This window comes from Arachis duranensis, chromosome 3, assembly GCF_000817695.3.
Source record: "Arachis duranensis cultivar V14167 chromosome 3, aradu.V14167.gnm2.J7QH, whole genome shotgun sequence".
Lineage (NCBI taxonomy): Eukaryota > Viridiplantae > Streptophyta > Magnoliopsida > Fabales > Fabaceae > Arachis > Arachis duranensis.
In genome coordinates, this window is record NC_029774.3 from 133066863 (window position 1) to 133094333 (window position 27471).

Consider the following 27471-nt stretch of genomic DNA (forward strand, 5'->3'; position numbering starts at 1 on the left):
ATCGAATAAATTAAATTTAATTCATATTAAATATATATAAATTGAATCAATTAAATTTAAATTACTAAAATACATAATAATTATATATAAATCAAATTAATTAAATTTAATTTAGTAAGGTGTCAAATTACATTCGAATTCAAGCTTGATAAATCCAAGCAAATACATTCAATTTATCATGTGATGTGATGTAGCATAATTGTAAAGATAAATAGAAACAAATACTTTCAATTTACCATGTGATGTGACGTAGTATATTTGTGAATGTCAATAAAATGACTTTTTACAAATTTCAACTGCGCTAATTTCATTCANTATAAAAAATATTATAATTATAAAATATTTTAAAATATTTTTATTTTTAATAATTTTATATATTTATTTTTTGTACATCGGTATTTATTTTCATTTTTTATACTAATACTTAAATTTTATTTATTTTTATAAGTTATATCTATTTATATATTTGTATAATAATTATTTATTTATAAGATGAATATAAAATCAACATAAAAAGAAAGCGTTTATTTAATAATTCTTTTCGTAACCTATGTATGTCTTGTTATAAATAATTGAATTCATCTTATTTGACTCATTTGAAATATTTAGCTAAGAATAATATCACATATTTAAGTATCTTTTAATTAAGTCTACTAAAATTAGTCTAACATAAATAAAAATTAATTATAAATAATATTATTTTATTGTTTAACTTAATTAAACTTAATAAATTAGATACGTAATATTACTCTTTACGTAATATCTTTGATCATACATATACACAAATTTAAAATTTTAGATCACTACCTGTACTGCTGTATGATTTTTTTCAAATATTTATTGATGTAGTTTCTTCGATTTACCTTCACAATTATACTATATCACATCACATGGTAAATCGAAATGTTTGTTTTGATTTACCAAGCTTTAATCCAAATATAGTTTGACATCCTATTAAATCGAATTTAAATAATTCGATTTATATATAATTATTATGTATTTTAGTAATTTAAATTTGATTGACTCGATTTATATGTATTTGATATAAATCGAATTTAATTAATTTGATTAATTCGATTTATATCAAGTTATTCAAGATATGACATGTAATTAATTTTAATTTTAGATATCTAATTTTGATCCCTATTTATTTTAATGGTGTGAATTACTCCAAATATAATATGTGTGCGTGTTTTTGTATTGCGAATTATATAATATTAACTTTGACTATAGTAATTTTAAAAGTATATATAATTATGTAATACTTTCGTATAAATAATTATCTAAAAAAATAAGATGTAATTATACGATTATATAAAATATTTTATTCTAAATCAAAATTAAACTCGTAAAAATAAAAGGGGGGAGAATTGGAAACTAACAAGTAACAAGCATTATTTCCTCCTGCCTTCTTTTTCTTTCTTTCTTTTTACACCCGCTCGGAGAGAGAAAAAAAAAAAGAGGGATGGTCTATAACTCATTATGATAGCAAGTTTGCCAATGTTAGAAGGAATTAAATGGAGTCAATTAAGCTAGCAATAAGATGCTGCTCATGTGGCACATTAGATTAGATAATTGTTCAAAAGATTAGAGATTGAAGAAATGTTACACATGTATGTATTTTTGTTGTTGTTCTTTATAATAATTATGTAGCTTATCCTAATCCCCCTATGTTTAAGAGCAGAAAACACAACTATGTTATCACCTGTTTGAAGCAAATTAGATTAAATATTCGGATAAAGGAACATTAATTATTATCATCATTAACATTGAATTATAATGGACTCATACATAGTTACGTGTAGGTACAGGAAAGGTGCTCAAACAATCCATCAAAGTAGGGCAAAATCTTAATCTATCCTAAGAAGATTCTGGATCACAAATATGATTTCTCCATGTTATATTCGTTGCTGTTTCAATTTTCAAACAGTGATTAATGTTGTCAATTATTCGTCGTCAGAAAAAAGAAAAAGGAGTTAGTTATAGGGCTTCAATAAGTTGAGACAACACGACACCACAAGGGTCCAAGTCCAACCCAACACAACACACAGGTTGGTTTGGTGAGGCCATAAAGTTTGTTTCTTGCAACTTGCAAGTGAGATTTTAGTTGATTGACTAAATATGTTGTTTTTTAATATGTTACACCCGAGTTTGAATTTTAGCAATAATTAAGTAGTAGATAAAATCTTTAAATATGTGTGTGAGTGTGTGATATAATACATAAAATTGAGAATTGTTCAATCTATCCGATCAAAAAAAAAATTTTTTTGCTTGTCACTATTCATTTCATAAAATGTCAATTTTTCCAAATTGATATTTGATGCCATCTTATCTTTTATTCTATTTGCCTATTTGGTCAATCATGTGTGTCCCTTAGTTTTGGATCATAAATCTCCTTCAACCAACACACAAAGATATGCTTATGTTAATTGATCCTAATTGATTAATTGCTGTCTCAAATTTAACAATATAATCAAATTTAAATTGCTCATTTATTCTTGCAACTAGCCAAATACTAAAATAGAAGAATTAGGGTTTGTCATTCACTATGTTGTAACTGTATGGATGGTGTTTGACATAATGCCTGATAGGATTACTGATTACTACTCATTTATCTTGCTGATGGGAGGCAGCCACTTGAGGAGTCAGGACTCTCAATTTCAAGAAAGCTTGTGAGTAAAGTTTTCCTAGAAGACTGTGGTTTTCCTGAAGTTGAAGATGATGATGATGATGTTGATTTTAGCTTATTTTGTGCTTCTTTTTCAATCTTGGTAGCATCTTGTATAGCCAAAATGACTTCTTGCATCCTTGGCCTTGATGCACCATGCTGTTGCACACATTGCATTGCAATCTCAACCACCCTCCAAATGGATTCAATCTTTGCATTCCCTGCTATACAAGGGTCAATCATCCTCATTACATCGCCTTTTCGGATTAAAGGTCTTGCCTGCAAAAATTTCATTTTCATCTACCATTAATTCTTTAGCTGAAATCCATAATGTTAAAGAAAGACTAGTTAAATTATTCAAAATAATATATACCCAGTGAACAATATTCATATCATCACCATAATCTTCTGGTGACACAGGCTTTCTTCCAGATATCAGTTCTAGAAGAACAACTCCAAAACTATACACATCACTCTTTTCTGTCAACTGTTGATTTGCATAGTACCTGCTTATAGACAAAGTACAAACTCGGTTCAGAACATTCAGAAGTAAAGAAATTGTTGATCATAAGAATTTGAGACCCCATGGCTTACTCAGGATCAAGGTAACCTATGGTTCCCCTTGCAATGCTTGATATGTGAGTTAAATCTTCTTCGGCTAGCCTAGAGAGTCCAAAATCTGACACTTTTGCTCTCATATTGATGTCTAAAAGAATATTGCTGGTCTTTACATCTCGGTGAATGATGCTGGGATTGCATCCTGTGTGCAAGTATTCAAGACCTGTAGAAAACAAGTCTGCTTGTTCAACTGTTAACTTGGAAGAACTTAAATGGACTGAGAAAGGTAATTTTACTACTGAACCTTTGGCTGCATCTTCTGCAATTCGAAGTCGAGTTAGCCAATCTAAGTTCTTTTGCTTGGAAGGTTCTGTGAAAGCATTGGAAACACATGTCATGGGACAATTTGTAGTGCTAAATAAACAGATTAAAAGAAAACATAGGATTTAGTTGTTAGACCATGAAGGTGATCCCTTAAAGTGCCATTGTGCATATACTCATAAACCAAAATATGCTGATATTCTTCTTCACAGTATCCAATCAGAGGAACCAAGTTCCTATGATGAATTCTTGATAAGAGGGCTACCTGCATTAGTTATTCTACAATCAAAGGTCTGAAATTAAGAATTTCATATATTCTCGTAGTTTCTCTTGTCTATTTGTGGAGAATGCCATGCTAATAATAAAATATACTGAATACAACTCCTTTGGTTGAACTGCATTTCTGCAGGTAGAAAAATTCTTTGTAACTGAATTAAAGTCCACCTCATTAACAAATTGGCGGTTCCCATGGCTGGATGAATCAGTCATAGTCTTAACTGCAACCTCTTTTCCATCTTTCATTCTCCCATAATAAACAGATCCAAAGCTTCCTTTGCCAATTTTCTTCGAAAAATCATCAGTAGCTTCTTTCAAATCTGAGAGTGCTATATAGCAAGTGGTACCTTCATCCGTTAAATTTCCTCGAACCAATGAATATGCATTTGAAGGTTTAGTGCTTTTGTGTGCAGAAACACCTGCTGGACATGAGAATGCTAAGTTGAAAAAATTGTAGTTAAAATAAAAAGAGCTTAAATAGTATCGAATTTGAATTGACCAACTAGCCTTTTTGTCTCGTTCGAGATTTCCTTCTCTGCAGCAGTAGTAACAAAGTACCTATGAACAATAGTAATAGAATTGCTAGTACTCCAATAGAAATTCCAAGTATCAACTTGAAATGCTTCTTGCTCCCTCTATGTAGTCCAATATTGCCATCATAGCTAGAAGACAGAATAATTGTGGTTACAAGACTAGCTGAAAAGATCGTACTATCATACAATTGTGGATCTTAATCTAATCTTACATTAAAATACAAGAAAGATTTGCTGTTGCTAAGCTTACTTGAAAACAAATTTTCCAGATATTAATCTTGCTGGTATTTCCCCACTAAAGGAATTATTCTGTATGAACCTGCCATAAATTCACAATTTTGGTATGATTCATAAAAATACAAGGATAACTATATCGTGCATTGAATGTGAAAGAATTGGAAATAATTTGATCCATAAATCAAAGTTTGAAATGAGAAACATCCATGAATATAAGTATACATACAGTGCTTGTAAACTTGGCAAACTACCCAGGTAAGATGGTAGAGGACCAGTCAATTTGTTGTTTTCTAAATGGCTGCAAGAGTCATCAGTTGACAAAATGAAAAGAAACTTAAGAAAAGAAATAAAAACAGAAGGAACTTACACAATCTTTAGATTTATAAGATTGCTCATGTCAGGTAGTGTTCCTGTAAGTGAGTTTCCATCTAACCACCTGAGCGAATAGGATTATATTACAAGGAAAACCAGTAAGGAAAAAAACTAAAGCAAATTTTTATTTTTTATTTTTTTTAAATATAATGATGTACTTACAACTCTGTCAAAGCATCCATGTTATTCAGTTCAGGTGGGATTTCACCTGTCAAATTCCTTCTTGATAGAACTCTAAAATAAGTAGTTGGAATTTGTAAAATTGTAGTCAGTTTCAACTTCCGGTATATATTAAATAAGCAAAATGTGATGTCAACTTTTGAAATATATGATGATGATTTTCCATTATAGTGCTTCCGAATTTACTCCAACTGTGTAGAAATGATCATAACAGATAGCCCATTCTACAATACTGAGTTAATATGGCAATTCACTTGATTAATGTTGGAATGGAACAAAATTTTCAACACAAAAAAGATTGAAGATGTTACATTTTTGAAATTCTTGGAGGTGTAGTGGCACTGCAATTTATCCACTCCCAGGGAGTTGGAACACAAGGATCACCTTCATTCATTTGCAAACTTTCAGCAGATGCCGATCGCAATGCATTTACAACAGTTGCTGCAAAATGAAAATAAGAGTATAAATCATTTCAATGGAACAACCAAGTAATCTGCATGTTCCATACAAGCAATGCTATATGTGCAATTGTATACTGATATCAGTAACTTACAATCTTGCCTGTCAGTCTTTGAAGCAATCCGTACATATTTGCTTATTTCCATTGCATTAAGGAGAGGTCCTCGAGTAGAATCCGGGGTTGCAACAAAGTTGAATGACAGAACAAAATCCAGACTCACATTCATGTAACTTGGTTCATAAAGAATGTAGCTACCATTGACATTCTCAGCAATGTTAACAACTGCATTGCTATAGTCAGGTATATAAGGCTGCTTCAACTTGAATTTTCGAACCTCATTCTTACCAAGATCTTCAATCTCTGCGAAATACGCGTATGCGCGAGCATTGGCAGGGAAATCCTCTAAATTCAATCTATAGCTAAGTACTCCTTTTGTGCCAACAACTGCAGTTTGCATAACTCTAACAGGTGGATACTCTCTTGTCCCTATATCTATGTTCCTTGTAGTACTAATTCTCTCTGTTCCGGGTGCCACCCCTACAAGAAAATTTTGCCTTCTAGCAAGATCAGAATCCCAAATTCTATCATATGGATCATCCGGGTACCTGACATTAATACAAAGATTAAATCAAGACCATGCTTAACCAAGCTGCAATATTTCAAACACTTTAAGGCTACAAGGCTCCACACCTGAGAGATGCCTCACTTGGAGCACCAAAATTGATTCTTGCAGCTACTTTCAAGTAGTATTTATCCTCATAATCAGTGGCATACATAGAAAGATTCAAGGGTCTAAGCTCAAGAGTAGATATAAAAGGAGAACCAGTTGTGGCACAACACATGCAAACATCAATGGAATTTGTGGGTGCCCTTATAATCATTTCTTCAATATACACTCTTTTAGCATCATATATAGAGATAGTGGCCCATTTTGTTGCATCCAAATAGAGCTGAAACTGAGGGTATGTGCCTCCACTTTTCAGCATTCCATATTGAAATGTTGCTCTAACAAGATACCTTCTCTCAACTGTGCTTAGTGTGTAACAATGTTTCTTGCTGTCAATGGGAAACTCTCGGCGCGTTCGATACTGAACCATGGTTCCTCCATTTGGAGCATCTTCTACTTCCACTGGAGTTCCATGGTGCATCATGTCAGAGTCTGAAATCCATGACAACCCTGTGCTTCCATCAGTGTAGTTACTTTTCCCTCCACAATCAATGCTAACAAATTCTGCATGACATGGCTTCAAATGAATAAATAAACTGATGAAGTTTCATGTTTCAATAGTTTTTCCTTCAACTGAGAATTCAATTGAGGAGCATACACTAAAGAAAATTACCTTCAAGTTGTGAAACAGAAAGTGGAGTCAGCATAAGAAGTATTATACTCAGGAAGAGAGAAAATAAATCCATAGAGGTAAAGCAAGACAACATAGGAAATCTTTGATTCAAGAATGTTTTAAGTGATTGATTATGTTAACAGTTAATATCTGTCAGTTCAGTATCTTCAACTGCTATGTCCCAATAATTACATTTCAACTTTTCTCTGATTGATAAGTTTGGTTGATTGTTCATTCACGTTCTTATATCTTTATCATTTGGGGTTAGGAATCTTGTTTTTTCATTTTAGGCTCAACTTTTCTTTTCTCCTTTTTTTTCCCATTCTGAAAAAGTGACACAAAAGTCCACAAGCTACAAAGTGAGAAAAAGATATATAGCATTTTTGGATCAATCCACTTGTTATTGTAAGAAAAGTCCAAATTTAATTTTTCCTGGTTATCAAATTTGTCTTGGGCGCCATGGGACAAGAAGAAGGCATTTATATGATGGTAAGATTTGGTCTCTCCTTAGATATTTTAATAGTTTTTTAGACAGAATTTCAAACCACCCTTTGAATTTTTTGGTATAATTTGGTGATATAATATGAATTAAAGGGAGGAACAACATAACTGTGATTAAAGGATGACAAATACAAACGATTAAAAGTGGAGGTAGGTGATTAGAATGGAAGGGGGCTTAAATTTAGGCACTTTACTTCCTTTAATTAGTGCTTTATCAGAGCGCATAAACCTGTGAAATTGTATAAATAAATAACTTTGAACAATGTTGTGCTCTCTCTGCTTTCTAGAGTTTGAAAAAGTATGCATGTCATGTGTGGCCTTGGTATCAACACTGTGGCCTGGGTCCCCTCTCCCCTCTCTCTCAAATCTCAATGCAATCAATTCCATGGGTTCCATCATCTTCTTTACAAGTATCCAAATTTCATTATTAAAAATTTCATGAGCACCCTCACAGGATTTAAAGTCTCAAACTCAAGACTTTTTAAAAAAGGGATGAGCTTATCTACTACTCAACTAATTTAATATTGGTTCATAAGGTTAAATGTAACATAACTAAGAATATATATATATTCAACCATATTACATATTTATTTAAACTATAATAATTATAATTGAGATTCAGTTGCAACATGAAATCAGAGAAAGACAGGCTGCAGAATATCTTCTGTTGTTTCCTCCCGAATCCTGAGATTTTCCCCACATACACAGAATAGTGTTATTTGGCCTTGCATTCAGCATAGCTTCTTCTTCAAGCAATAAATAAATAAATAAAATGGAAAATTTAATAAGAAATGTTGAGTCAGTGTGAAAAGAAGAAGCAAAATTCTTCTTTTGGTTTGAAGCCAATAAAAATGGTTAGAAGTTACAAGTGATATAGGTAGAGTATGATGAAATTTCAAAAAAATTAAAGAACATTATAGAACTTAAATTTGGTCTAGAATCAAGTATGATACAAATGATTCTTATCAAGTTAAAGGACTCGTGAAATTACTTGCAAGTTGTCCAACTTCCATAATCAAAGTTCTAGTAAAAATTTACAATTTGAAGATAAATTAGCTTAGTTGCAATTTTTGACTTAGTCAAAGAATGAGTTGTGACATAAGTTAATATTTATCAACTTGTTATACAACTTGATAAAGATGAATGTAAAAGAAGATTCTAGTACACACACTTGTGCAATTTGCGTGAGTTTGGTTGGTGTCCATGTACACCAAAGACATAGACACGGTGGTACATATCCATCGTTTGTTTGCTAAGACACAAATTTTTAATGGACACGGTCACACACAAGTGTACATTAAATACATGTTTTTACTGTCTCTTATTTGAGTTGAGATATTGAGACACAATTGATAAGACATAAAATTTTACATTTTTATCCCTTTCTTTTTTTGAAATACCAATTATGTACCTTAATCCTAACCCCCTTTTTTCCCATTATCTTCCTCATTCTGAGTTGGAAAAGTATAGGTAACCAACAATATTTTTTAACAATGTATGAACAATGTGAATTAATAAGGTTAAAAGAGTAAATTAATCTTAAATTTAATTAGTAGCATTAAATTAGGGTGGAGTGTATTTTTATTTGATTGGTGGTTTTTCATGTTGTTCAATATGGTCATTGTTTACCTATCATTCCCCTTCTGAGTTTCTAACTCCAGAAAGGCAGAAACCTTCCAACATCCAGATATATTCTTCCTCTTCCTTTCTCCTTCCTCTATCCTCCTTCTTCCATTGTTGTGTCCTTCCTTCATCCCTCATCCCTCCTCCATCTTCTTCTATCACTACCCTCTTCTCTCCATCACTCCTCCCTCTGCCACCGCCACTGCCTCCACTCTCTGCCACTCATCTAGATCTGTCGCCTACCATTACAACAGTCATCGTCATGCAGTTCTCACATAACAGAAAAATCGCAGTGGCATCGCCGTCTAGCCGTAACGAGCTAGCAAGTTGCAGCGTCGTCGCAGCGACTCCCATCGCCTTCCAGTTACTCGCAGCCGCTACTGTCTTCTTCTGTCTTTCTATTGTTGTCAGTGCCATCTCTCAATCTCTTGATTTTTTTTCAAATTTTGGTTTATTGTCACTGTGATTGCTGGCTTGCCTCTCTTTCTCTCATTTTTTTTTTGAGATAGATAAATGATTATTGTTAAGAAATTTATCACAATTTTTTTGTTAGTTATATATAAATGATGATGAATAATTTGATATTCGTATTAATGATGGTTATGATGATGGTGGTAATTGTAGATGTTGATAGTGGTGGTGGTAATGGTGTTACAGATGAGGGTAAATTTGGTATGTTGATATGAATGTACATTATTGTTATGTATATTGTTATCAAATACAATAAAAAAATATGTGTATATTTATGTCCATATATTGTTATGTCTTTATGTCTTTATCCATTACTTTGTGTCTTTGTTACCAAACGGAGCCTTTGTACACAACTTGATCAACTTGTAAACCAAAGGCACGTCCACAAAATACTATATATAGGGGGTTAAGATATTTACTAATGTATGTCATATTTTACATAGAATTAGTGAGTGAAACTTAGAGAAAAAAGTAGTAAGGTCTCTCATATGTGTAATCTCTTTGCATGAATTTTCATAATATATAAGAGACTATTATAGACTTCTCTATATATTGTGAGAGATTGTAATTTCACCATTGTCATTTATTTTTACTATTGTCTATATTCTTATTCAGTTCTATCTATTTTTTGTTCGCAAATTTTAGTTGCATTATTTTGTCCCTATTAACTCTGGTACATAACAGTGGTATCAGAGTTTTAGGTTCTTAATCTTCCGCTACAAAAGGACAAGTTAGTTTTAAAATCATGGCAACAAATTTTAAGATCGAAAAATATTGTTGATCAACTTTGATTTGATGATGTTGTTGCCGCTATTCTTAAAGAATAGAGCAGGCACAAAAATAAAGATGATCGAACAGAAAGTTCAAAGCAAGTAGAAGCTTTGTCGGTGATGAGAGGCAGATCAACGGAATGTGACTCTAGTGAGAGTGAAAGTCGTGGTAGATTAAGGTCTTGAAAGAAGAACCTTACTTGTTACAATTGTGGCAAGAAAGGGCACTTGAAGAAAGATTGTTGGTTCAACAAGAAGAGCATGGAAATGTCTTGTGTATCGAAGCTGCTATTAGTCATGAAGACAATAAACCACTAACTGATGTTTGGCTATTGGATTGTGCAGTAATATATCACATAAATCTACATCATGAGTGGTTTAGTACTTATGAACCTATTTCAAAAGGATTTGTACTCATGGGAGATGATCATGCCTTAGAAATTGTGGGAATTGGTACCATCAAAATTAAGATGTTTGATAGTTCCATCCATATAGTACAAGGTATAAGACATGTGAATGACCTGAGAAAAAATTTGTTATCCGCTGGGCTATTAGATTCTCAAGAGTACAAGATTAATATTGAAAGTGGATCGTTGAAGGTGACTAATAGTGCTCCTGTGATCATGAAGACAAAACGGCTAACAACCAATCTCTACATGTTTTCTGGAGATACAGTTTGAGATGCAGAAGCATCAGTTGTATCTACAGACCAAGAAGACACAACGATGTTGTGGCATCGCAAATTAGGCAATATGTCACAATGTGATCTACAAGTTCTTGCAGAACGTAATCTCCTTCTAGGGCTTAAAACAGTGAATCTACCTTTCTGTGAGCACTGTGCGACAAGCAAGCAGTATAAATTGAAGTTTGAAAGATCAACCGCTAGAAGTAAGCATATACTAGACTTGATTCATTCTGATTCATGAGAATCACCAGAATTATCACTAGGAGGAGCAAAATATTTTATCTCCTTCATAGATGATTACTCACGAAGAGTGTGGGTATTCCCCATCAAGAAGAAGTCAGATATGTTTCCAATATTCAAGGAGTTTAAAGCGCGAATAGAGCTTGAAACTAGGAAGAAAATAAAGTGTTTGAGGATAGACAATATAGGAGAATACATTGATGGTGATTTTATTGCATTTTGCAAGCACGATGGTATTTAGAGGCAATTCACAGTTGCATATATCCCTCAACAAAATGGTGTTGCCGAGTGGATGAACAGAACTTTCTAAAAAGAATTCGAGCTATATTACAAATTGCAGGATTAGCCAAGTCTTTCTAGCCAGAAGCAGTTAAAATAGCTTGCTACGTGATTAATAGATCACTGTCAACATTAATTGGGTTGAAAACTCCAATGGAGATGTGACAAAGTAAGCCACCTGATTATTCTTCTCTCTATATGTTTGGATGTCCTTTTTATATGATGTTCAATACCTAAGAAAGAACAAAATTTGATCCTAAATAAAAAAAGTGTATCTTCTTGAGCTATGCTAACAATGTAAAGGGGTATCGTTTGTGGGACCCCATTGTCCACAAAGTTATTATCAGTAGAAATATTATATTTGTTGAAATCGAATTGCAAAAGGAGTAAGAAAACAACAGTAGCACTAAAAGAACTACTACAATACATGAATGATAAGTCTAGAGAAAAAGACTCTTTTGAAATAGAACCTGAGCAAGTTGAATAAGGACCAACTAAAGCTTGCAGAATTGAAAAAACCATCATGGCATGCCGACTATATCATGACTTGCCATGATGCATATTGTTTTATTATTGAAGATGGAGAACCATCAACCTTTTAAGAGGTTATTAAAAGTCCAAATTCTTCTTTATGGATGATAACCATGCAAGAAGGAATGGAAGCACTACGCAGAAACAAAATGTGGAAGCTTGTCCTACTCCCGGACAAAAGGAAAGCAATTGGTAACAAATGAGTTTACAAAATAAAGTGTGACAATAACGACCAGATAGAACGTTATCGTGCAATATTAGTGGTGAAGGAATTTGCTCATAAAGAAGGTATTGATTTCAATGAAATTTTTTCTTCAATAGTTAAAATTTTTACAATAAAAGTAGTTCTTGCTATATGTGTTGTGTATAACTTACATCTAGAACAACTAGATGTAAAGACCGTCTTTCTTCATAGTGAACTTGAAGAAAAAGTATATATGCTCTAACCAGAAGGCTTTGAAGAATTAGGAAAAGAAAACTTGATTTGCAAGTTAACCAAATTTCTGTACGACTTAAAGCAGGCGCCGAGATGTTGGTACAAGAGATTTGATTTCTTCATTATTAGCCTTGATTACAATATACTTCAGTCAGACTATTATATTTATTACAAGAGGTCTAGTAATGGTGATTTCATCATTCTGCTGTTGTACGTGGATAACATATTGGTGATAGACCCCAACAAAGATCGTGTCCAGGAATTAGAGGCTCAGTTGACTAGGAAGTTCGATATGAAGGATCTGGGACCAGCAAACAAGATTTTAGGGATGCAGATTTGCCAAGACAGAAAAGATAGGAAGATTTGGCTATCCCAAGAAAATTACTTGATGAAGGTCTTGCGACGGTTTAACATGCAAGAGTGTAAGCCAATATCTACCCCACTTCTTGTCAATTTTAAATTATCTTCTGAGATATGTCCTAGCAGTGAAGCAGAAAAGATAAAAATGTCTCGAGTACTGTATGCATTTACAGTGGGAAGTCTTATGTACGCCATGATTTGTACTAGACCAGATATCGTTCAATCTGTCGGGATGGTCAACAGATTCATAGCAAATCCAGAAAAAGAGCACAAGAGTGCTACGAAGAGGATCCTGAAATATATCAAAGGAACCTTTAATATTGTTTTATGTTTTAAAGAATCTGAATTTACCATAAAAAATTATGTTGACTCTGATTTCGTAAGAGATCTTGACAAAAGAAAATTCACTATGGCTTATATGTTCACACTTGCAGGAAGTGCAGTAAGTTAGTAATCAAAATTACAAGTAGTTGTAGCATTATCAACTTAGGGCTGGCAATGGGTAGGGTAGGGTAGGGTTTGGACTCTACTCTAACCCTATCCACAGGTTGAAAATTTTATTAAAACTCTACTCTATCCTACTCGCGGGTTGAGAATCTCTCAACCCTAACCCTACCCATACCTTAAAATTCTAAACCCTACTCTACCCGCAAAAAAATTAATTTTTTTCAAAGCAAATATAAAATTCAATCATTCCAAATTTCATACATATTAATAAAATAAAAAATAAAAAACTAATGTCCTAGATTATTAAATTAACTAACTAGTTTAGTGATTACTCACTTATTGCAAGTCATTACATGAGAAAAATTGTGGGTTCAACTTTGACCTCCTTCACTCTATACCTAATTTTTATAAAATGTATTATATATGAGGTGCGGGTAGGGTATGGTATGTATTGCCAGCCTATGAATACACCAAAAGAATAATTTTGAGAAGGAGATTGTGAAAAAGAAGAATCAAAATTCTTCTTTTGGTTTGAAGTCAACAAAATGGCTAGAGGTTATAAGTGATACAAGTGGAGTATGAAATTTCAAAAAAATTAAAGAACATTATAGAACTTAAGCTTGGTCTAGAATCAAGTATGATGCAAATGATTCTTATCAAGTTAGAAGACTCATGAAACTGCTTGGAAGTTGTCCAACTTACATAGTCAAAGTCTTAATAAAAATTTGCAACTTAAAGATAAATTAGCTTAGTTGTAATTTTTGACTTAGTCTAAGAATGAGTTGTTACATAAATTAATATTTATCAACTTGTCATACAACTTGATAAAAATAAATGTAAAAGAAGACTCTAGTACACATACTTGTGCAATTTGTGCACAACTTGATCAACTTATAAATTAAATACACTTCCACAAAATATTATATACAGAGACTTAAAACATTTGCTAATATATGTCATGTTTTACATAGAATTAGTGAGTGAAACTCAGAAAAAAAAGTAATAAGGTCTCTCATATGTGTAATTCCTTTACATGAATTTTCATAATATATAAGAGAATATTAAAGACTTCTCTATATATATTATGAGAGATTACGAGATATTGTAATTTTACTATTTTATCATATTATATTTATAGAAAAGTATAGATAACTAACAATATTTTTGAACAATGTGTGAATAATGTGAATTAATAAGGTTAAAAGAATAAATTTAATTAATAGCATTAAATTAAGGTGTGGCATACTTTTATTTGATTGGTGGTTGTTCATATTATTCAAGATAGTCATTGTTTACCTAACACTCTCCTATTTTTATTATTGTCTATATTTTTATTCAATTCATATTTCTCATTCACAAATTTTGGTTGCATTATTTTGTCCCTCTTCATATATCATCTATGTTCATGGTTGCCTACACGGTTATCTGTGGCCCATACTTTTAATATTTGGCAGAATATGTAAAGGGTCAGCCAAACACGCCCCTTCTTGGTCACGCTTTTGGGCCTTAAGACTTATGGAATAAGGACAGGCCTATAAACTGGACCGACAGTGATATACTGATACGCATTTATGTGACCCATTTTCTCTTTTCTTTATTTATTAAAAAAAAATCCTTTCTAACTGCATTGTGCCGAGTCAATAATGCTCTATGATTCTATGTACTTGACTCATTCATGAACAGCCTCCACAGATTAAAGTAGGTAACCAAAATATGAGTAACAAATGTGCTTATTAAATTTAAATTAAAGGCTTGATGTATATAGATAAGGTCAAGAGGCAAGACACTTTAAAGTAGAGGATGTAAATAGGTGACAACTGGTCTCAACAAGAAAAAAAATTGTTGCAGCCGCGCATTATTAATGTCCCTTATGCCAGAAAGATGAGAAAGAGAGAGGGAGGGAAAAGTTTTTGAGAGGACTGAAACCGAAAGCACAAAATGTTAGACTTTAGAGTAGTGGAGTAAATAAATATGATACTATACTATATGTAATGTACTATGAGACTCTAATCAGATTAGACAATTATCAAAGACAAATGGTTAAACACGCTGCATTACAGTTGACCACAGAGAATTGAATTGAATTGAATTAATGCGCAAGAAAAAAAGGTAACAAAGTGAGAGAAGGCATCCTTTTCTTTCCTTAATAATCCTTATATGGTGGCCAAGTTTGAATATTAAGCTAACTTCTTTTCTTTCTATCTATCTACCCTCACACAACACGGTCTCTTTCTCTCTTTCATCTTCATTCATCTGCTTGTTTTCTTCTTTATTTAGAGATACCCCTCCTTCTAATCCATGCAATCATCAATATTCTCTTTGTTGTACAACAAACAAATTAAAATAGCTCCCTTGCAGTAGCAACAACAACATAGCTTTCTTTTACTATATCACCCTTCTATTTTTTGTTCTTTTCTTCTTCCTTGTTGGGACTTAATGGTGCAAATACAATCCAATAGTTCTTTCAGAGAATCTCTCAAGGCTCTTGAAGATGATATCCAACATGCCAACACACTGTAAGAAATTTTCTTTCTTCTTAGATATCAGTTTCAAAAATTATCACAAATATCAATTTTTTTAGTATACCATTTTGTCCAAATTGACTGCTACATAAATAAAGAAAAATTCAAAATTGCAGGGCATCAGCACTCCCTAGAGATTATAATGGGAGCTATATCCAAATGAAATTATGTTACAGCCCTTTTGCTCCTCTTTTCTTGTCATTGATTGAGTGGTTGGATTTTAGTTGCACAGATGATATTCCCCATTGTTTGGGATTACTCCACATTCTTATATCCAATGTGAGTCATCATATCATCACCATTTTCCCACTTTCATGCCCTTATTTTTCTCTTTTTTACATCTAGTTTCAATGAACTTGCTGCATACTATGTTTTTATATAGGTATACATTGATGGAATGCCATCTATTTCCTCAAAAGAAAGGATAGCCTCTCTAAGAGAATTCTATGGTATGTTATGTCTTCCTTCTTGCCTCTTTAATCAATTTTTTCACTTCAATTATGTGATTAACTTGCTTAAAATGGTGAGAATTCTCCTGCAGCTGTAATATACCCTTCGCTCCGATTACTCGAAGGCGAGTTCAATGTGTCCAGAATCAGAGACCACAGAAGCAATTGCAGCCAAATTGTGAGCAGAAAAAGGCTTGAAAAGTTTCTTGATGAAGACCAAGAGGGAGATGATGAATGTGACATATGCATGGAGAAGAGCAGGAAGATGGTGCTTCCTAATTGTGTGCATTCCTTGTGCATTAGCTGCTTCCATGATTGGTACACTCAAATCAAACACTTTGATACACTTGTTCTGTTCTCAAATTAAGTGTGGCCAATTATTTGATGTTGCTAATAAAGTGTGACATGAAATCTTGTAGGTATTTGAGATCAGAATCATGTCCATTTTGCCGTGGAAGCCTCAAAAGGGTTAGTTCTACAGATTTATGGGAGGTTATTGGAGACAGTGATGTAATTGACCGAGCTACACTTGCAATGGATAATATAAGACGTTTCTACCTTTTCATGGAAACTTTGACACTTAATATCCCTGATGCACATGTCTATGCATTTAACTACATGTTATGAATTGATTTGAATTCAATGTAAATTGGAAGATGATTACTACTTGTAAGAAAATTTTGAAACTTGTGTAATCTGTAATGAACATGTTGAAGTGCCCTTCTCAATTGTGAATTGTATATAGATGTAATTAATCAAAACAAATCAAGTGCTGATAAGCCTAAGATTGTTGTTGTCAATTGAAGGTGCAATAAGGTTATGCCAGTTTAGTGTTTTACTCATTTTAAATTAACCCTTTAAAAAAGATTTAATATGAGTTCTCATAAGTTGGTAAAAACTGTAATGCCTTGATCAACTAGGCAAGTGAACAATGTTGATTCTATCAAATTGGAGGACAGAACCGAGACTAATTTTCTTCTAAATGCTTAGCCTGTTGCTCACACTAATTTTAGTTCCTTAAGATAGCATTTATTTTCATTGACTGAAACTAAGACGGAGAAGCGAGACTTAGTATTATGTTTTGTGGTCTAGAATTAAAATTTTAATTTCAAGACTCAAAATTTTGGTCCCTTCAATTTCTCTAGAAATTGAAAATATAGGGGACTGGAATTTTTTGAGATGGAAATTGAAATTTTAATAATATTTCTCTCAAAAATATTTTGATTTAACTTTTCAAATTTCAAATTTATCATTCAATATTTATATTTATCTTAAATTAGACATAATATTGACACATAACTCAATTCAGTATATTTTACACCAAACACAATATAGAGACTCAATTTAATTTCTGTCTCTCAATCTCCATCTTTCAATCTCAACTCTCAATCTCTGTCTTTTTTTTCAAAGGTAGCCTAATAACTTTCATCATAGTAGTCCCATGCCACACTGACATGTTAATTTACCTGTATTTGATTATTCATACTGTCTAGTTCATACTTCGTAGGATTGTTTGACAAAAAAGTTAAACTAAAAATTTTATGTTCAAAAAGTAATTTTTTATCCTATGGTCTTATCTATCAAAAATGTACGACTCGAAATTTTCATTAAATTAAGTGTGGAAAAGATAAATACACACAATTTTGTTAGAAGTTGAACATGCACCTCGAATTACAAGACAACAACTTTAGCATTATTCCAACTTCCAAGACTCACCTTTGTTATAATCTCCATGTTAAAGAGAGAGAGACACAGAACCCAAAGACCTTAAGATTCTGTTTAAGAGATGAAGTTCTAGAAATAAACCTGTGATATCCCAAATGGAAAGTGACTCAAATGATAAGTAGAATGGATTACAGTGTTTCAGCAATAGCAATAGGACCACATATATTATATTACTTTGTTCTCAAAAAAGTATTTGAAAGCAAGTGGTTCAAAATGATTAGTTGCAATCAAGCATACACTCTAAATTCAATTCTTATTGCATTACACAACATATTCTCATATAGTCACAGACAGAATAATGAAAAAAAAAAACTTGACAATGAAAAAGTAAATAAATTCCAGAGAGAATAAGCCAGGTAAAAAGAGCTACTGAGGAAAGCATCATAGAGGGAGAACAAGGCAGAAACCATTTTCATTAACTTTGAATTAAATTAATGAAAAGCTATATTCCACTTAGCATAAGTTGCAAGGACTTGATCCTATTAACTATTTTTTATGTTCATTTTTTCCAATCATAAGAAGCCTCACCATCCTCTCTTTAAGTAAATAATTCTCTCCTTATCATAAAAGAATTTCCTAGTGGGAATTTTTTGTTAGGTTCATTCACTCATTTAATTTATCAGTTTTTTTTTTTTTTGGCTTATTACAATTAGTTTCCTTTTTCCTTTTCCTAAAACTTCTTCCGTACCCTCACCCCACTACACAAAATGTATGCCTTTGAATCCAAAACTTACTTTTCTACAAAGACAAAAAGAGAAGAAAGCTAGTTAACTATATGAACAAAAAGGTCTCTATTTATTTAAATATGAATAAAGCTTGTGACTAAGGTTATGAAATGAAATCAATCTCAATCAATAGTATATAGAAAAGGAGTGGGGGAAAACAAGAAGAAATAAAAAGAAGCAAGAAGTGCATATTGCTTTAGCTACTACTGTTGGTAATGGAGCTTAATTAAATGATAATTGGTTGGAAATAAATGATTATTTAAAAGAGGTTTATAAAAGATGTCACATTTGAGGGTGTGTGTGAAGTGTGAAGTGTCACGCGGTGCAGATGGAGCAATCTTGGCCTTTCAAATGTTAAGTTGGTTTGGTATCGTGGCCTCTATCAATGTACATGATTAACTACATTCCTATCTATTATTCCTTGATCCTAGAATTGTTATCCATGCTGCTCTTGTAACCTTTTTTTCCTTTTATTTTTTGTATTATTAGTCACAGTAAAAATAGTTTCACGTCTAAATGTCTTTACCTAAAAATCATAATTAAAATATTTAATTTAATTAAATATTTCAGACTATCTAATAATTTTTAAGTATTATATTCAATAAAAATCAAATCAGCCAATAAACACTTTAGAATATGAAAAGCATGATAAATATACGATATTAATATAAACAAAATATTAGAGTATTATAAAAATTTATTTTTTTTGTTATTAATTAATTATTAATATTTAAAAATATAAACTAAAATATGTTGTTAGATTATTAAATTAAAAGTATTGAATTAGGTAGAAACTCAGACGACGATTTCACGTGAAGTTGATACTTGAGAGCCGTTAGATGATTTGACTGATTTGACTAAATTTTCATCAAACGGCTCTCAGATATCAACTTCACGTGAAGTCGATTTCACCTGAGTTTTCAGCATTGAATTAAAGTGGAAATTCATGTCCAGTCAACTTTATGTGAAGTTGATAAAGGAGAGCCGTTAGATGAAAATTTAGTCAAATTAGTCAAATCATCTAACGACTTTCAACTATCAACTTTACGTGAAATCAGAGTTTCCACCTTGAATTAATAGTTAAGAGTGATGACTAAAAATAACCAATTCTTATGATTTTTTTATATTTTCTTGATATAATATTCAAAACATTATGTTGAAGATGATTTGATGAATCAATAAAAGCTTTTCCTTAAAGTAAATTTGGATCAAATGCTTATAGAAAATTAGAAATGCAACAACCCATAGCTTTTTTTTTTTGTGTGTTAATTATATTCTTTGAATCGTCATTTCGGTCCCCGCAAACTTTTGCCATTGGACATTTTCATTGTGGAGCACGTAACGGTCTATTCATCATGGTGGCATAATTGGATCCTTTTAGCAATACTTGAGTATTATATAATCCATTGCTCCTAATTAATTTATAACCACATATGCAATTTCTAATTTTAATTTACTGCTTGGACTCCCCATTGAAATCTATTTCCACTTGTCTGCTAATTCCTATCTTCATTTACACTTAAGGGTTCACTGTGTTAAGTGTTTATGACACTGATGTTTTGTCCCTCTGCGATTGGAAGTGTTCTGTGTTTGTTAGAGTTAGAATTAGGTTGTCTCTTATTTTTTGTTCTTTAGTAATTTGTTTTCAGGTCCGTCATTTACCTGTCGGAAAGCAACATAGTAATTAATGGATTCCAATACCTAATAAAGGCTCCATTTTACCACGTACATAGACGGTAAAAACTCAAGTGCAGTCGACTTCACGTGAAATAGTTGAGAGCCGTTACACGAAGATTTAATCAAATCAGTCAAATTATCTAACTATCAACTTTATGTGAAGTCGACTGCACCTGAGTTTTTACCTACATAAAAAGTTAAAAATTCGTATGCAGTTATTTTTATCTCAAGTTGATATTTAAAAGTTATTAGATAATTTAATAAATTTAATTAAGTTATTATCTAATAATATTCAAGTATCAATAAAATAACTGCACATAAATCTTTATCATATAGAAATTACACTATTTTTTTAATAATAAAAAAAGCTCTAAAATAAGGTTATAAGTACGGAAAAGTTGCTTTAAAGTTTAAAGGGATAAATTAAATACGTTATACGTGACATAAATGGTCTGGTTAGGAACACTACTTATCCAAGTAGATGTGGTTTAACGGGTGTCATACTTTATCATGATGACATTTAAAAAAATATAAGAAAATAGAGTTAATCTTCAAATATTGAATTATCTATTAATTTAAATTCAATTAAGAAGAGAAAGAACAATGCTTGGTAGCAATATTCAATTTAAAGTATATATTTTCCCACTTAATTTATGGCAATTAGTTTCTTTCAAAGTTTTCTGAGTCAGTAATCAGAAGTGGGATTGTTGCATACAAAATAGAGACCATGGTGTTTATGTATAATATATTTCATGTCACCTTTCTTTTTTGTTGCTGAATTCCATAAAGAAAACGGTTTTGGATTCTCAGTTGATTCTTACTCAGCTTATATATAGACCGTACATATGTTCAACCTCACAAGCAACATAAATATAAATTTAAAAAAAAAAGAAACCAATCCGCCATTATAATATGTTGTGTATTGTTGGAAATTAAGACTTCCAAAATAATATATATTAAGTATAAACTGCACTTAGAAATCAGAATACTTGTTAGCTGCTAAACCAACATTATTAGAAGCATGCTGACTCTTTGAAGTTAGAGAGCAGTATCAATCTTCTAATCTTATGTTACTGCTAAACTAACTCAGTGTTTTTCAGCTTCTTGATTAATTAAGAAGTTAATTATATCTCCTGTTGAGTAAATTAAAGTTTGCCACTTGTTGCCAACTTAATTTTCATCAATCGTCACATCTCAAACATTTACTATGACTTGAAGTGTTAAACTCAAAGGAGACATAATGCACTAACAAAAACATGTGATCCACTTGGACAGTTAATATTCCCTTACTCTTACACTTACCCTTTCTCTAATCTCTTCCTTTTTTTATTTTCCCCATCAAAAAACCAAACCACCATTGTTCTTTTCTACTGGAACTCCCAAAAGAAGTGATCCTAGCTAAGTAGGAAGCATGGATAATAATGGTTGCTTGCCATGTACACGTCGTGAAGGTTTTCCGGCTGGACTGAGAGTTCTGGTTGTTGATGATGATCCAACATGGCTCAAGATCCTTGAAAAGATGCTCAAGAAGTGCTCTTACCAAGGTAACTACTAACTGTTTCTTTTACTCATCATATCATTGCTATGGTTTGTTGATATTATTAGGGTCCAATTGTTAATTTGATAAGGGATGATGTTTACTTTCCTTTTCTTTTCTGTTTTAGAATAGTTACAATTTCTTCTTGCTGCTGTGTGTTTATACAAGTGACTCTTACTACAAATAAAACCAGCATATCTTATATATGCTACTCTGAATCCGATCCCTTGTTTTTCAGTGACTACTTGTTGTTTGGCAACCGAGGCTCTGAAGAAGCTTCGAGAGAGGAAAGATGCATTCGACATAGTGATCAGCGATGTAAACATGCCTGACATGAATGGATTCAAGCTTCTTGAGCATGTTGGACTTGAGATGGATCTGCCTGTCATTAGTATGTTATCATTCAAGTTTTTAACTTCATATGATATATATTATTATAACAAAACTAAAGTTGATAGTTTAAATTGTGCAGTGATGTCTGTTGATGGAGAAACAAGCAGGGTAATGAAAGGTGTTCAACATGGAGCATGTGATTATCTCCTCAAGCCTATAAGGATGAAAGAACTGCGAAACATATGGCAGCATGTCTTGAGAAAAAGGATTCATGAAGGGAGAGAGTTTGAAAGCCTAGAGGGCTTTGATTTTGAGGGCATTCATCACTTGATGAGAAATGGACAAGATCAATGTTGTGATGATGTGAGCCTCTTTGCATTAGAAGATTGTATCAGTTCAACAAGGAAAAGGAAAGATACAGATAACAAACACGACGAAAGAGAATTCGGAGATTCTTCTTCAACCAAGAAAGCTAGAGTGGTTTGGTCTGTGGATCTTCATCAGAAGTTTGTCCAAGCAGTGAATCAGATTGGATTTGATAGTAAGTCTATCTCTTAACCAAATAATACAAATTGTGATTGCTGACCGAATTAAAACATTTTCACTATGTTAATAAGACTTGTCTTTGTTTCACAGAAGTTGGTCCCAAGAAAATTCTAGATTTGATGAATGTACCATGGCTTACCAGAGAAAATGTTGCTAGTCATTTGCAGGTAGGTATATGATGATGACTTTCTCTTAGGTGGTAGTGATAATAACCATGAAAGTTCTACTTTTTTATACTAATGAGGGAATTTTTGTCCTGCAGAAATACAGGCTCTACTTGAGTAGGTTGCAGAAGCAGAGAGATCAGAAGAAATGCTCTTCAAGTGGAATAAAGAATCCGGATTTGAATCCGAAAGATCCCGGAAGCTCTAGTATTAAGAACTCTATGAACAAGCAACAAAATGTAGTTTCAATTGACGGCTTCAGATGTCCAAATAATGGATTAGTGCAACTTCATGAATCCGATTTCACTGTGTCAGAGCTTAATAAAACAGAACAAAGAAGAGCACTGGCTACTAATAACATTATTCCTGATCCAAACATGACAAAGGTTTCACAGATAGTCCTTAATCAAACCTTTTCACCTCTCAATTCAGAAGGAAACATTGAAGTATTTGATTGCACCATACCAACACAGTACACTTGGAATCAAGTTCCCAAAAGGAAACTCCAAGATGATCCTAAATCACAATCAATTGCTTCAATGGTGTCCAGTCCCTCTGCTGCAAGCTCAATAGCTTCTTCTGCAGTTGACAACATTATTCCGGTTCAGTCCAAAAGCCTTATGGTGAATGATCAATCCTCAGTCACTTCAAATCCGGGCTTGAAAACACAGGAATTTGATGCCAGTCTCATTCCTGATCTGGAATTTTACCAGCAAAACCTACTCTGGGGTGGCGAGGCGGCTTTTTCGCCTTTGGAGGAGGACTTGAATTTCTTCTTGCTACAAAGTGAATGCTACAATGACATGAACTTTGGTATGCACAGCATAGACATGTCAGACTATTATTACGATCCAGGGCTTATTGCTGATGTTCCAAACCATTTATTATACGATTCAGCAGATTATTCAGTAGTAGATCAAAGTCTATTCATAGCATGATGGTATGAAATTAAAGAACAATTTATTATTGTTACTATACTTTTTTTTTCCCTTTTTTGTTGAAGAATTTCAAATGTAATTGACTGATTTGGGGTATTCTTTTCCTCCCAGCATGTATAGAAGAATTAGATGATGTGTGATGACAAGGCATTATTGTTGAACATATCAACTGAATATATTTAGATCAAACTTTGCTTAACTTGTTATTTATTTCTTAATATTAGAGTACACACACTTGTTCAAGAACATGATGAGCATGTCCAACGGTTTGGTTCAAGAGAAGCATAGCGAAGAAGATGAACGTGACGCTCAAACATGGCCATGTCTTTGTCAAGCATGCACACAACCGCTTCAATCCCTTTTCCATCTCTTGTATCCATCAAAACCACGCTGTTCTTCACAGGACACAAAACAGTGGTCACCCACACTGGCCTCCCCCACCCAAAATCCGCTTCATACGCCGAAAACCTACACCACCCAGAGAAAAAAATCATATCTTTCTTCTTCTTCTTCTTCTTCTCCCCATCCTCACAACTACTCTTATTATCAGTAGTAACAGCTTGTCCAAATCTTAGGAACTCCGACACGAATTTCAAGTCCCCAAAGTTTCTTACATACTTGTCACAAAACAAAGCTAGCCCTTCTCTTGTTTTGGTCACCAACTCGTGCAACTCCGCTTCATCATTGTCCATGGAGGAAGCATAGAAGCTCGAAACCAAGTTCCCTAAGGACTTGTCCGGCAGCGGAGGAATCATTCTCTTGCGGAAGTTGATGGCAACACGCAAGAGCGTGTTGCTAACACTCAATCCCAACGCCGAAACAGCACACTTGTAAATCAGTGCAACCACAACCTCAAACCTAGTAGGGTTCTCCACCTTCTGAGAAGACGACGACGACGAAACCAAGGCCTTAAGGGAATCAATTTTGGAACCTTCGAACACAAGCCTTCTACACACCTATAATAATAAGTCACTTACTCAAATGAAGATACTAAAAACATCTTTTTACGAAGATTCTTATATTAAAAGTGTATTTTGTTTGTTTACTCACACTTTAAAAAAATGTAAAAACTCACGTGAAGTTGATAGTCGAGAGTTATTAGATGAAAATTTAGTCAAATCAGTCAAATTATTTAATAGCTCTCAGATATCAATTTTACGTGAAGTCGACTGCACCTGAGTTTCTACTTTAAAAAAAATAATACATCAAAATCAAACTATACAATTTATAATCTAATAGTAAAGAAAAACATCTTCATACGAAGACAATTATAAAATTTTCGTGATAGTATCACCTAATAATAATAATAATAATAATAATGCATAAATATATCTATAGTTTTTGTGTAAAGACTATTTTACCCATCTTCGTGTAATACGTACCATGTTGTGGTGAGGGACGAAGGAATATTGGCGGGGAAGTGGGAAGTGGGTTTGTGGGAAAAGCGAAGCTCCAAGATGGGGTAAGGCTACTGTGATGTGAGGTTGTTGGGTGAGCGTTGACCAATCGTTGAAGAAGTTGAACAAAGTGGAAGCGTCACCAACCTTGTGACACATGCATACGGTTATGGCCATTCCGCCGCACGCGAAACAGTTAATTTGAACTGCCAACAAGCTCGAGTCCAAGCCCATATCCTTCCACTGCAGCTCGTCGGGGAACAAGGGGCTCAAGAGGGCGTCCGTTGGGTTGCGGAGAATGTTGGAGAGATTCTTGGTTTTAATTCTGGTGACCACAAGGGAGACGCCTTCATCGTTGCAGTGTACGGAGGTTGGATCTTTGAACCTGCCGGCGAAAGGGTAGTATTTGCATAGAGCTTGGGATAGGGATTTCTTGAGAAGCGATAGTTTGGAGGCTTCGTCGGGAGATTCTTGAGGGGCATAAAAGTAAATTAATGGGACTGAGTTTGGAGAAACGGCATTGTCGAACAAGGAGAGAGGGTAGTTTCTGAGGTGTGTTGGAGTGGGGGAACATGGTTTGATGCTTTCTCTTGATATCACTTCCATTTCCATCCTTCCAAGTTTTTTCAATGGGAGTGAGAGTCACCGCCATCGAATGGCATTTTAAATATAAATAAATTTATATATTCTATATGATAAAAAATATAAAATAAACTTGATTAATTAAGAGTTGTGTGAAATAAGTATTATAATTTTAAGATATCTAATTTAATTTTCCACAATATCTGTTCTAAAAATCTAATTAATACTCTAATAACATCAAGTAGCATTTTGTGTCACTATATCTAATTAAAGTATGAATTAATCTTTACATATAAGTTATTTAATTAAATAAGTTCAATTAAGTTATTTATATTCGGGCGTACGCATTTTTTTTTTAGATTTTGCAGCGCATTCTCTTCCTCCTCCTCCTGATATGCTCATCTTTTTCTTCTTATTCTTTTTTATTATTTTTCTCTTTTGTTATTATTGTCACTAACACCACTAGTTCCTCTTTCTCCTCTTTCTTTTGTTGAAATTTTTTTTCTCCTTCCTTTTTTTCATTCTCCTCCATCATCTTCATCATCATAATCACTATTATTATAATCATTGTTTGTTCTTCTTATACGTATTGTTGTTATCGTTATCTTCGTTAATTATTGTTATCGTTATCGTAAAACTTTTGTCATATTGATAACGTTACCTGATTTAAAATTGATTTGGATATATTTTTGTTGATAATTTAATCATTTTTCTGTATTATTTTTAAATTGAGTTTGTGTCTCGCAATTATTAAATAATTTTAGTTAAAGTTAAGATTAACTTATTTAGATTTGTTTTTCAAAAAAACTTATATGTATATAACAGAACTGTTAATGTTTACATGAAATTGAAAAGATATTTTTGCAAATAATTATTTGGTATATTTTTTATGGTATGAAAAATAAATTGTTTTCTTTTATTCCTTATTATCAATTACATTTAAAAAGCAATCACTTCCAAATATTGTCCCACGATTACATTATTAACTTTTGTATTTATGTTATATTCTTGGGCAAATAATTCTAGGACCACTTCAATGGCTTGTATATATGTTAATGTATACGTTCATATATACAACAAGAACTGATGACCAACTAATAATGGCAACAACAATATGGCCTATATAATATCTTTTGATGCATGCATATATATATATATACATATATATATATATATATATATATATATATATATATATATATATATATATATATATATATATATATCCCTAAATATATTTCTTTAAAAGGACGAAATGTTGTCAAATATTGTCATAATTGAATTACCATAGAAACCAGATTTAATATAGTTTTTTTTTTCTTTTCACTGAATATTTGGATTGGAATGTAAGATTTATGATTTGAATTCGATGGAGGATAATTTTACTTGCCACAACTGTTCTCATTTTTCTTATTAATTTAACTCGCTCGTTTGGAAGAAGTGATGAATAGCTTGTTTGGGAATAGTTAGTTGGTCATAGGATTATCGTTATGTTACAATAGTTAATTAACGTTCTAATATTCGGTTATTATTTGTAATATGTAAAACTCATATATAATTATCTTTATCTAAATTTTATAGCTAAAAA

General features: G+C 32.5%; 4 protein-coding genes across 6 annotated transcripts; 2 read left to right on the forward strand and 2 right to left on the reverse strand.

Annotated features, from left to right (window-relative positions):
* Positions 1–2470: 2470 nt before the first annotated feature.
* LOC107481991 (probable LRR receptor-like serine/threonine-protein kinase At1g67720) lies at positions 2471–7169 on the reverse strand. 3 transcript variants are annotated; one of them, XM_021139501.2, is made up of 15 exons: positions 6946–7169; positions 6296–6836; positions 5699–6210; positions 5457–5586; positions 5128–5199; positions 4961–5029; positions 4820–4891; positions 4607–4675; positions 4382–4485; positions 3992–4242; positions 3686–3812; positions 3531–3596; positions 3263–3449; positions 3042–3174; positions 2471–2947 (listed from the first exon to the last, which is right to left on the reverse strand). In XM_021139501.2, exons 1-15 carry the CDS (start codon positions 7037–7039, stop codon positions 2612–2614), a joined length of 2763 nt encoding a protein of 920 aa, XP_020995160.1. In that variant the 5' UTR covers positions 7040–7169; the 3' UTR covers positions 2471–2611. The 3 variants fall into 3 exon arrangements, with proteins under 3 accessions (XP_020995160.1, XP_052115114.1, XP_015957840.1); XM_052259154.1 differs by having other exon boundaries at positions 4331–4485; positions 4820–4840; positions 6946–7168; XM_016102354.3 differs by having other exon boundaries at positions 4331–4485; positions 6946–7167.
* An 8125-nt stretch (positions 7170–15294) lies between these two features.
* On the forward strand, positions 15295–17059 carry LOC107481966 (E3 ubiquitin-protein ligase AIRP2). The gene is made up of 5 exons (XM_016102322.3): positions 15295–15804; positions 15927–16089; positions 16193–16259; positions 16352–16577; positions 16679–17059. The coding sequence occupies exons 1-5, from the start codon at positions 15725–15727 to the stop codon at positions 16884–16886; spliced, it is 744 nt and encodes a 247-aa protein (XP_015957808.1). The 5' UTR covers positions 15295–15724; the 3' UTR covers positions 16887–17059.
* Positions 17060–21411: 4352 nt separating this feature from the next.
* On the forward strand, positions 21412–24067 carry LOC107481989 (two-component response regulator ARR11-like). The gene is made up of 5 exons (XM_016102346.3): positions 21412–21930; positions 22162–22314; positions 22396–22797; positions 22893–22969; positions 23065–24067. The coding sequence occupies exons 1-5, from the start codon at positions 21798–21800 to the stop codon at positions 23902–23904; spliced, it is 1605 nt and encodes a 534-aa protein (XP_015957832.1). The 5' UTR covers positions 21412–21797; the 3' UTR covers positions 23905–24067.
* Positions 24068–24082: 15 nt separating this feature from the next.
* On the reverse strand, positions 24083–25943 carry LOC107481990 (stemmadenine O-acetyltransferase-like). The gene is made up of 2 exons (XM_016102349.3): positions 25287–25943; positions 24083–24860 (listed from the first exon to the last, which is right to left on the reverse strand). Exons 1-2 carry the CDS (start codon positions 25911–25913, stop codon positions 24144–24146), a joined length of 1344 nt encoding a protein of 447 aa, XP_015957835.1. The 5' UTR covers positions 25914–25943; the 3' UTR covers positions 24083–24143.
* Positions 25944–27471: the final 1528 nt, after the last annotated feature.

Excerpts from the sequence above, each read along its gene's own strand:
- LOC107481991 (XM_016102354.3), bottom strand. The coding sequence starts at position 7,039 with ATGTTGTCTTGCTTTACCTCTATGGATTTATTTTCTCTCTTCCTGAGT. Across the intron at positions 4,486-4,606 it reads TCTGGAAAATTTGTTTTCAA|CTATGATGGCAATATTGGAC; the intron begins GTAAGCTTAGCA and ends TCTGTCTTCTAG. Across the intron at positions 3,813-3,991 it reads ACCGCCAATTTGTTAATGAG|GTAGCCCTCTTATCAAGAAT; the intron begins GTGGACTTTAAT and ends TAACTAATGCAG.
- LOC107481966 (XM_016102322.3), top strand. The coding sequence starts at position 15,725 with ATGGTGCAAATACAATCCAATAGTTCTTTCAGAGAATCTCTCAAGGCT. Across the intron at positions 15,805-15,926 it reads ATCCAACATGCCAACACACT|GGCATCAGCACTCCCTAGAG; the intron begins GTAAGAAATTTT and ends TCAAAATTGCAG. Across the intron at positions 16,578-16,678 it reads ATTAGCTGCTTCCATGATTG|GTATTTGAGATCAGAATCAT; the intron begins GTACACTCAAAT and ends GAAATCTTGTAG.
- LOC107481989 (XM_016102346.3), top strand. The coding sequence starts at position 21,798 with ATGGATAATAATGGTTGCTTGCCATGTACACGTCGTGAAGGTTTTCCG. Across the intron at positions 21,931-22,161 it reads CAAGAAGTGCTCTTACCAAG|TGACTACTTGTTGTTTGGCA; the intron begins GTAACTACTAAC and ends CTTGTTTTTCAG. Across the intron at positions 22,315-22,395 it reads GATGGATCTGCCTGTCATTA|TGATGTCTGTTGATGGAGAA; the intron begins GTATGTTATCAT and ends TAAATTGTGCAG.
- LOC107481990 (XM_016102349.3), bottom strand. The coding sequence starts at position 25,913 with ATGGAAATGGAAGTGATATCAAGAGAAAGCATCAAACCATGTTCCCCC. Across the intron at positions 24,861-25,286 it reads TCGTCCCTCACCACAACATG|GTGTGTAGAAGGCTTGTGTT; the intron begins GTACGTATTACA and ends TTATTATTATAG.